We start from the raw sequence: 10487 nt of genomic DNA on the forward strand, positions 1-10487 counted from the left end.
GAAGATCAGCATGATCAGCAAGCAAGAAAATGAAGTACAGCCACCAGAGGTTTGTGTCCCAGAGGAAAGAAAGCTTTGGCTTTGCAAAGCGTGAAAGGGATTTTGTGATTAATAAGAAAGGCTTAGTAATTTAAACCTATTAGTGTGTTTTGACTAAATCAGGACAGTCTGAGCAAGGTGTGTATAAATGAGGAAAAGATTATGCAGCCCGCCTTAACCGTCCATTTCTGCTGTGATCTGGTAATATTACATCTTGTATATCTGTATATTGATGTTAATTAGTTATTAACAAACATAGACAATAACCATAATGTTGACCATCCCAGAGATCATGTTCCCATCCCATAACCTGATCTTGGATCAGTTAGCACTATGTCTTGATTAGTTTAAGTACACACACCCACACTCACTTCAGCTCCATTCATTTGGAAGCATTCAGAAGATGTTGTTTTACAAATAATTTGTGCTAAATGTAAATTTTTGGTATAGCTAAATAGCCAACTTTAGCATTAACAGCTGTTTACTCACCAGTCAAAAAGAAACATTATGAGTTCAACATCAAACTTTACTCACTATGAGCTATGGAGCTCCAGCGGTGAAGACATTCTCTCGCTATCACTTCATGTCCTCTACTGAAGTTAGCATGCTATCCAGCTAGCCACGGCCCATCCCATCTAGTAATACTATGCTACAATGATAGTGAGTCACTGTAACATACAATCTGCCCTCGGTCCAACATGAAAGGATGAAGAAGTAGTGTATTATAAGCTCTTGGTACCTGTTAATGCTAATGTAAGCTACGTATGTAGCAACAAAAAAAAAAGCACTTTTAAAGAACATTTTTATGTGCTCCTCATTATATTACATTTTGTGATACTGTGAGTTGAAAATAAAATGTCCAACCTCACTAAAAGTATTTCATTATTGAGCCAGGATTCAAGTATTGTTTTGATTTTCCTCCTCTGACTTTCTTCGTTTTTACTTTGTTTCTGTCAGTGGAAACAAAAGTCAAACCCATGTCCAAAGTTATGCTGTGAAAATGAATCAAAACAACAACTTCTAGGTCTGCAGCAGGTTTGATCAATCAAAGAGCTCTATGAGAACTGGAGGCTGTTTTTTTTTTTTTTTTTTTTTTTTTTGCCTGAGAAGACAGCAGTGTGTCTTAGATCCTTTCAGAGTGTGATGCCCTATGAGGTTCAATCAGCTGATTCATGACTATTTTCCACCTCAGAGCCTCCTAGTGACGACAGAGATCATAATCTGCTTCACAGCCTTAACTAACCATCATACTTCATAGTAATATAGTAAGTAAAGTAATAGACGAGGCCTCCAACCATGTAGGATCAACATACTGTAACAGATTGTTGCTCTTATTTAAATACAGCAAAACACACAATAAATAGACAAACACCGCGCAGACTCTGCTGTTTCCTTTGCACCGTTTCAGTTTGATTGATTAGCCAAGTCGCTGTGGCCTCTGTAAACGCTCTCAGTAGACATACTCGTATTTCTGTCTGCTTGTGCCAATCAATCATGATTGGAAAGTAGAGCCCTTGTGGCCAGTTTGTCAAGGTGAGACCCGATTACACCAGACATGAGAGGTCCTGTTTTTATTTTGATAGATTTACACCAGTGAGTGTGGAGGCTGTTTGTCGGTAGTGGCGCTCCTGCTGGTGTCCTTCACTGCAACATTTTGCATTACAACGCTGGAGTGTGCACATAGAAGCCCTGTCCTTTAGATTAGTCTGGGAATCGGTGGCACTTTAGTGGCAGTTGAGAGGGTGACACATTTGTGGAGGAGGAAGCTCAGTAGATTGCTGCAGAGGTTATGGGTAAACTTTGATCAGAAACTGACGGGATGAGGAGGCCCCAGATGCCTCTTTACTGCAAACTTGCAGTTGTTTTGGTATTCAGTCTGCTCAGATCCACAGTGTCCAGCTGCAGGTGCAGTGAATAGCTTTTGGAGTAGCTTTTACTCCACCAGGTTAGAGATAGTTGGTGACATGGCAGAGTAAAAACATCTGATTCCTGTGTCTTTAAGTTTCAACTCGACATAATTGCTGATTGCCAGCATAACTGACTTGTCACCATAACACTAACTATGTACTAAGGCTAAAAGGCTAAAGGCTAAATAAAAAATTATTTAAATATATAAATAAAAAATAAAAGAAATTTTAAAAAAGGGGTTTTTTTAATTGTTGCAGATCTAATATGCACTCTGTGCTGTTCCCAGCCTTTATTTACTGTTTTTAGTTAACAAGAAATGACAAAATACCTGAATTATGAGTCTGATCTTGTACCCATACATTTGCATATTTTGTGGGTTGTTTGCTATAATTCGATTGGATTACATTCTCGCTCCTAATAAACAGCACTGCAGTTCACTTGGAAGAAGATCCTCATTTTAAGACAATCTGGGTGTAGAGCTGCCTAAAGGAGGCAAGTTAAAAGCTCCAGAGGTTGATTAAAATGTGGCTAATATGCTTAGCGTGAACCTCCCTTTAATTTCCATCTGCTGGAAATACTAATTCAAATATTGCGTCAGTATGTGAGCGAGGTTGTCATACATCAAAACCTCCCAGCACATGCTGGTTTGCATCTTTTAGATCACACTGGATGAATTGGAGAAAATAAATCTAACAAATATATTCCCTCATCACTGGTATTTTCTACTTCTAGGCATGTAAACCAACATTTTTGCAGACACATTATGACTGTTAGTTATTGCACACAATCCTGTAAACCTGTAGTCAGAGGAAGTGCTATACTATATTAAATTTAAAGTATATATTTTTATATTCTTTATTATCAATCTGTGACTATTTCTAGTTTGTTACAGAGAATTTCATGTAATTTCCACTTCTGCACTGACACTTGATGCAGAGAAACTGGAAACATAGAGCAGAGCAGAATGAAGATGACCTGACAAATGAAGAAGATGTAAAACAGATGCAAACCCCAGTGTATGCACACACGAACCTGCTGATCCACCAGAACTCACAAAAGCCTATTTTCTCTGTCATGTACCTGAACAGCACAAACAGATGTAGCTGTCACCACAGTGTGCTCCTCTAGAGTCTTTTTGGTCAATATTGTAGTGATTTTGTTGCGATTACTGTTTGTAAATCCTCCCACTCAACGTCTGTCTCCCTCATTTAAGAGACACTGACTGAGCTCTGCTGCTCTGCCTCTCTGCTCTTGTATAGAATTTCCCGTGTGTGTGTGTGTGTGTTTATTTTGTTCGTTGATGTCTGTGGTGAGCAAGCTGTGCAACTATATTCATATATGTGTTTGACTGTGTATGTTTTTCACATGTGTGGGTTCATGCTTGGGTGAATTTGTAAGATTTTCCTGCATGCATGCAGCAAACCAGCCGCGTCTCGGTGCAGGCCATAATTTAGCTCATGAGTCACTCTGAGTGTTCAGCCGGTCTTGGCTGCTGTTTTTGTTTCCTATGGACACAATGCATCAGTGGCTTTCTGGGCCAGACGAGGGGCCCTAAAAAAAATTAATGCATTCGGTAAAGTGAGAGAAGACAGGACAGAAACTTAGAGAAGCCTCCAGGGAACAAAAGGTGGGGACCTCAATTTGATCTCCACTGGGTCTCTACCTTTGCCTTTGCAGTCTGGAATAAATTGTAGAACATATTAAAAATATATATAAAAGCAATAAATTAATGTTTTTTTCAGGATTAATATATAGCGTGATACCTTATTGAGCCCCTCAGGGAAAATCTCATTTTGCTTGTCTTCCTCTAAGGAGGTTTAGAGCCAGTATCTGCTCCAGACCAGAGAGGATTCAGTGTTTTGCTGAAGGATTCCTCAGTGGGGCGAATGTGTGTTGAAAGTATGGTTTAATCTAAGTTTATCATGTTAAAGGATGTCATTGTGTCAGCGCTGTCATTTTAAAACACACACCATATTTGCCATCTACTGCAGCTTATAAATTACATTTTTGTTGCTGAGTTTATCCTTCGTCTGACTATACTTTCAGCAAATTTCATCATTTCAGTCTCAGTTTCATTTTCTAACGCAGACTTCTTTTGCTTGATGCTGTTGCAAGTGTGTGAAATATGTGGGCTGAATTTGACTTGAAGGCAGGAGTGTCTGTGCGATTGTGCAGCAGGTACTACACAAATCAGACGTCTTGTATAAACACAACAGAATGTATTAGGATTGGTGAGGAGTTTGTGCTTCATACATGCAGAGAGAAAACAAGACATTTTTTTGTTTTATGAGCAGAGTAGAAAAGGAATACATGCACCACATTTCCCTGACTGTCAAACTACAGACTCAATCCTGCCCCCTGTTGCCATCATAGAGTTTGACATTATTAATCTACCGCAGATCAATCAGTGTAAATTCTGAAAAAAATGATTGTCTGTCTTGATTACATGTAATTTATACATCAGAAAGATTCTATTTCTTTTACTTCTGCACTTACATGATGAAATGCTGTGGGCTTCAGCCTCACACACACACCTTTAATCACGAAGGCACTCTGGCTTCCTCTCCTTTTCTCCTTATCTTTCTTTTAAATAATGCTACTTGCTACTTATCAGTCCCCTGACTCGACAGCGCCAGCTGCATCTTATTTGTGTGGGCAGTGAACTGAGGATCCATTAGTGCCAGTGACTGAACCAGACCTGGGCCAAAATACTGTCGTGAATTCCTTTTGTCATCTTGGAAGTGCGAGACATGCACATTCACAGGTTTTTAAATGTGATTCGTTTTTAGTCCTCTTGCCAGAAGCAGAGGTCTTGTGTGCTGTTTATGCTCTGATTCCGTTTTAGTCGCTACGACCTTCTGATTTCCGAAAAGATTTAATGAAATTTCAGTTCTGCCTTGTTATTAAACTTGGCATATTTGACTATAATTATGGCTGGAAGTAATGAATGTTGTTCTTGTTCTATTCCAGTGACTTTATTCAGTGACACAAAACTCTCCATGGATTTGTGGACATACAGTATTATTCAGTGCTCCACATCAGACAAAACTTTCCACTTGGAATCGAAATGAATAAAAATAAATAAATAAATAAAAAATTTTTTTTTTAAATTGGGGGTGATTGATGGGTTTCAAATGTGTGAAAATGTGAAACTCATTGAACACTGTTCTCAATCCTGTGCAATCTGTCTTTATCCTGTCAGATGTGTAAAGCTTTGAAGAGTGCTGAAAATGGTTTTATTCAGTCACACTGAAGGGTCTCTCTCCCTCCCTCTCTTTCTGCTATTAGAGCTGATATCTGACGTCCTGCTGGGTTTACGACAAACGGCAGCAACAAGGAGCAGATTGCAACATTAATTTACTGATTTGTTTTGTTTGCCGCTTTTATCGATTACTTTGGTCGTTAACGTTGACGACTGTGGCCTGAGTGGGAAAGTGTCATTCCATGGGTGGTTTAATGAATCATGATGTGTAATGCAGACAAAACAGAAGGAGATTATTACATGAAACAGCAACAAAGTGAATATGGATAAGAGGTTGTAAATTGAATCTATAAATGAGTTACAGAAATGGCCTAAAGCCTTAACAAACACAATTTCAGACAAATGTGCCACATTTGTCTGAATAACACACATCTGAATGAATGACAAGTCAGGGTGGCCACGTTCTTTTTCTTAACATCTGAATAAAAGCTGAAGCTTAGAGCTGAGCTGAGGGCTTCACCCTCACAGAGCTGTTCACACCTCATCAGACTAGAATGATGGGATACACAATTTATATAATGCAACCAGTTATTACTTACCTTTATGTCTACCTGTCTCTCTGCTCTGTCTGAAAAGACTTTTCAATCTCATGAAATGTCATTATGAAAGACTTGGATAATTTTTCGCCGTTACCGACAGCACCTTCATGGTTCACTGAATAGAAGTGATTAATTGTTGCAGCTCACTTTTACATTACGTTCTCTTTCTTCTTCCTCTGATTCTTGCTGCTGTCTGTTGCTCCCTCTCTTTAGGCTGGCAGGTTATGTGGAGGCCTTGGCGTCACGGCTGGGGATGCAGATTCCTGACCTGAGCCCGAAACAGGCCGACATGTGGCAGACCAGGGTCAGCTGTCACGCGGTCGGTACCGTCATCCCTCACTGAAGCCCACCACCTTTAACCCTGTCTCTGCTCTCTTAATGTGAAAGACTCAGGCTAATGAACAGTCAGACATAAACCCAGTCAGAGTGGATATTAATGGACCTGTTGCATATTGATGGCCTCCATTTGTTGTGTAATGCGTTGTAAACATCAAACCAGGTCAGGTCTTTGTACAGTGATGCTTTTTGTGATGTGTCCTTTCCATCACACTCTCATTCTGCAAGGAAATTAGACCTGAATAGTTTTAATATGCTGTGACTGCTGAAGTGTGTAATGTAATTAGTTTTAATTAGTTTCAATGATTAGTGCAGCTCTAAAAGGCTCCTGGCTGGTTGTGAAAGGTTGTGCCGATTTCTCTGACATGTTGGGAAATACGTGTTTTATTTTCTAGTAGTAATTGTTTTCTGGCTTGCTAATCTTTACTTGCAGCTTTCGCCTGTTCAGTCGTACAGTAAGCAGGCCAGATAAATTTAGACCAAACTGGAATAAATTATCAGGCAAAACAAAGCAAAGTATAATAAAATAAAGAGAGTAAGGTCACTTGGGTTATAAAGTCACTTCTGAGTCAGATGCAATAGGATTATTTCCTGGAAATGACAGTTTTTGTCTGGATAATTTAAAACATAGGCTCATAAATTGTGTTTTGTCAGTACAATCTTCTTCCTTTCATTCACCTGTGTTTAGGGCAAAGCCATTGGCGTCGGCATCGGCTGTATCCTGGGCATGTTTCCTCTTCTCTTCTTCAAGGACGACGATGAAAAGAACGAAGGCAAGACGGAGGCGAATGAGAAAACACACTCACCACCTGCTCCAACAGAGAGCAGCAAAAACTGAAACTGACAACTTGCCAGAGACAAATACTATTTGGAATCCATTCAAATACTTTAAACTGGGACTGATTGGCCTTGCCTGGTGGACTGGTGTGTATGGAAATGTCACTGAACCCCATACAGTCTAATCGCTGGGTACTTTACTTTCCAAGGCTGAATCAAACTATCAAAGGTATTCTGAAGAGGATTTTAAATATTATTTGATTGGTAACTTTTTAACTTAAGCACAGGGACCTGACTGTCTCTTGAAGAGACATGAGACCATTGATTCATTGGACTGCTGCTACTTCAACTATCGCACCGTAACCTCACCTTGTTTTGACTTTACTGACACAGGCTGAAACTCATTATCTAACACACACTGCAGTGGCCTGTATCTCTCCTCCGCTCTGAGTCTGTTGAATGGAACAAATAAAAACCTTTAAAAAAAACTTTAAGTGCAAGGAAACAAAACAAAACACCATCACCATCAAAAAGTTGAAGCTATCTTGTATATTTTCAGACAGGCCGATCACTAATAGAGGAAGACTGAAAAAGGAGCCATGTCATTGTACAGTGTTAAAAAGTGTTAAAAACCATGTTAAAGGCCTGTCCTGTGTTTCCCAGTCAGTTTTTTAGGGGGTCACATTTGCATAATAAGATGCACCATCCCACATCAAGTACACTACTTTTCAGTTTTAGAAGTATGCCTGCCTTTTGATGATGTCACAGTCTTAAAAAGTCAAAGCCAACCGGCTCCATCCACGCTCCATGACCACCAGTCAGCTACTTGTGTTGAGACGACAGGTGGTTAAATACGTGACATCCGCTAGCTGCTTCTTTGGAATTTTGTGTTTCTTCCTGGTGATGAACTTAATATTATTTATACATGCTTGTTTCCTTTGTGATGTCACCCGCAGCAGTAACATGCAGAGGATGTCTCTCCTGTATATGTTATGTAACCAAATGGATGCAGTTCAACAAAACCTTTTAAAGAACAGTGCAGTTGAGCAGGAGGGAGAGAAATACAGAGAGGCAGAGGGAGGAAGAGTAGCTGTGGCACAGAGATAAGAAATGCCAACACTGAACCGCCTGAGACCTCTGTCCCATTTGTACTGACCCTCTGGCTCCAATACCATATGATTTATCTCCTCCTCCTCTGCACCAGCCGACAACAATACACTTCCTCCATGGTGAGGTAGCACCGGGCCTTTTTTTCCCCCCTGTACCTTGACAATAATGTTTCTGTTCTACTGCCCTCCACTGGTTGAGAATCAGAGGAGGCTGTTGTGTTTCAGTTTGGTTGAACTGCTACCACCATCACACATAGTTATAATTCATCACCTGTTTGCTTTTCCAGTTTAGTATTCAAACCCCTCAAAGCCTATCTTTAATTAATCACTTTATCACTATAATTATTGTTCTTAATTGATATGCAAACTAGGTAATCTGTAGCATCTGCCAGCCATGAAACACACTGACAGGAGAGATATATTTGGGATGATAGGACACTACCATCCATCCAAAGCTTCATTCAACTGTCTGTGATTTCCTCATTTATCTTTTCAAGTTTTTTTGTCACCTGCTTGGCACAGGTCGCTCATCTCTGCAGCAGAACTGAAGATGGCGCTGCATCTGTTCAGCAGTTGAAATGAAAGGAAGCAGCTGTCATGTCTCAAAAAAATGTCTTTATTTTTGTCATAATATTCAGACTCGTACTCATGTATGTTCTCATTGTATACTCTCTTTATGTCAAAGGACATTGTTAAGAAAAGAACATGTTTGTCAGCACCAAAACACCTTTGTGAGTAGATTATTATACTTTGCAACTGATTGCTCTCTGTTACAGTCCATGACAAAACTAACCAATCATGCTCTGAAAACCTGACACTCACAAAGGAGACTTACCCTGTATAAGATTGTTCTAGTTATTTATAATGTGGGTAACAGTGATAAAAATGAAGAAAATGTACAAAGAACTGAACATATTAATGTAGTTAGGATTTTTGATGTCATTGCTTGATTTCCACCTTGCATGCACTGCTAATAAAAAACCTATGGTACATGTTTACTTTGTAAGAATATAGTATGTTCTGAAATAATGCACTGCAGCAGGATAACATGTAAACATGTAAAAGATCAGATTTTTGATTGATATATATTTTCATGGCTGTCTAAACAGTTACAAAGCACAAATAATCTCATGTGTTTCCCTTTTTAGACAGCCAATGATAAACATAAATAGCTTAACATTAGGATTGCCTATTTTTGTGTTGCCTTGCAAAGGTTTTTGCAGATTGGTTACAGCTCTGCTGGGATGTGAACTGCCAAATGCGGAGTGGAGATTTGGACAGTGGGGCAGCCTACATGGAGTGTTATGTTACGAAGAGATGACTGCTTGATGGACAACATGCCACGATAATCGTAGCAGTTTACCTCCTTGCATTGGGTTGCATCACTAAACTTATGTGTGTTAATTGGGACAAAGTAAAGAGGACATATAGCTGACAGAAGCTCAGAGCCGATACATTATCTTGAACTGATGTAATTGTAGCTTTGATAAAAACATGACATGTTTGATCAAAGGTGACTGAAAAAGTACATGAACCTGTACCTGAAGGGTTGGCTCCTTGGTGTGTTATACACTGTGGGTTGCAGGTGCATGAATGCATACTTCAGGACCGTATTTTATTTTATATCTGCTGTTACTTCTATATCTGTAAGCCGGCTGGCAGTATTCATTTGATTAATATAAATGCAGATGATGAAATCTGAAGTTATTTTGAAGTTCTTCTTCCTTTCAGTGTTTGTACAGACCTTGTCTGCTGTCAGTAGATAGTATATGTTGACCTTACTGTCCTACAGTTTACAAGACATGGTCCAGTATTTGAAGAACATATCTGAGACAGTCTGTTGTGTATTTTTTCTGATCATCCGAAAGAGCTTGTTCTCAAAACTACTAAAAAACAAAAATAAAAAAACAAACTACACATTCTGGATTTGCATGTTTGGAAACTCAGCCAATGAAAAGGATATTGGTATTTAGCTTTGTTGCATATGTAGAGCAATGAACGGCTGCCCTGAAGCTTCAGCTTTTCAAGAACCAAGAAATAAGCCTTTGTTTTTAACTTGGTCATCTTAGGAGTTGAAGTGGTGGTTTGTTGAGGTGTTGTTGTTGGGGCCTGAGAGTGGCACCGTTTTCTTCAGTCAAGTTTTTTCATTTTTATTTAACCTTTATTTTACTAGGCAAGACATTAAGAACAGATTCATATTTACAATGACAATGACAGTGTTAAAACATAAAGTTACAAAAATATGAATTTTACACACACACACACACACATATATATATATATATACATATATATATATATATATATATATACACTGGTGGACAAAGAAAGAAAAACCCACAATGGTCACTGAAAGAACTTCAAACTGACAAAAGGAATAATACATACACATTTACTGAAAATTAACTAATGAAAATCAGACATTGCTTCTGAATTGTGGTTCAACAGAATCATTTAAAAAAATAAATTAATGAAACTGGACTGAACAAAAATGAAAAGATTGAAAAGAGATTGAAA

General features: G+C 38.8%; 1 protein-coding gene across 2 annotated transcripts in view; it reads left to right on the forward strand.

Moving 5' to 3' along the window:
* LOC139612740 (transmembrane protein 65-like) overlaps window positions 1–9887 on the forward strand; it is a 37171-nt gene extending 27284 nt beyond the window's left edge. Inside the window, exons 7-8 of one of the 2 annotated variants that reach the window (XM_071468663.1) lie at window positions 5962–6067; window positions 6773–9887. In XM_071468663.1, the coding sequence (XP_071324764.1) occupies window positions 5962–6067; window positions 6773–6922 (256 nt within the window). In that variant the 3' untranslated portion in view covers window positions 6923–9887. The remainder of the gene's footprint in view (window positions 1–5961; window positions 6068–6772) is intronic. The other variant, XM_071468664.1, reaches the window with a different exon arrangement.
* The last annotated feature ends 600 nt before the right edge of the window (window positions 9888–10487 follow it).

The sequence above is a fragment of the Trachinotus anak genome, unplaced genomic scaffold, assembly GCF_046630095.1.
Source record: "Trachinotus anak isolate AG129_WGS33_773 ecotype Australia unplaced genomic scaffold, CSIRO_AGI_Tana_v1 ptg000032l, whole genome shotgun sequence".
In the NCBI taxonomy this organism is placed as follows: domain Eukaryota; kingdom Metazoa; phylum Chordata; class Actinopteri; order Carangiformes; family Carangidae; genus Trachinotus; species Trachinotus anak.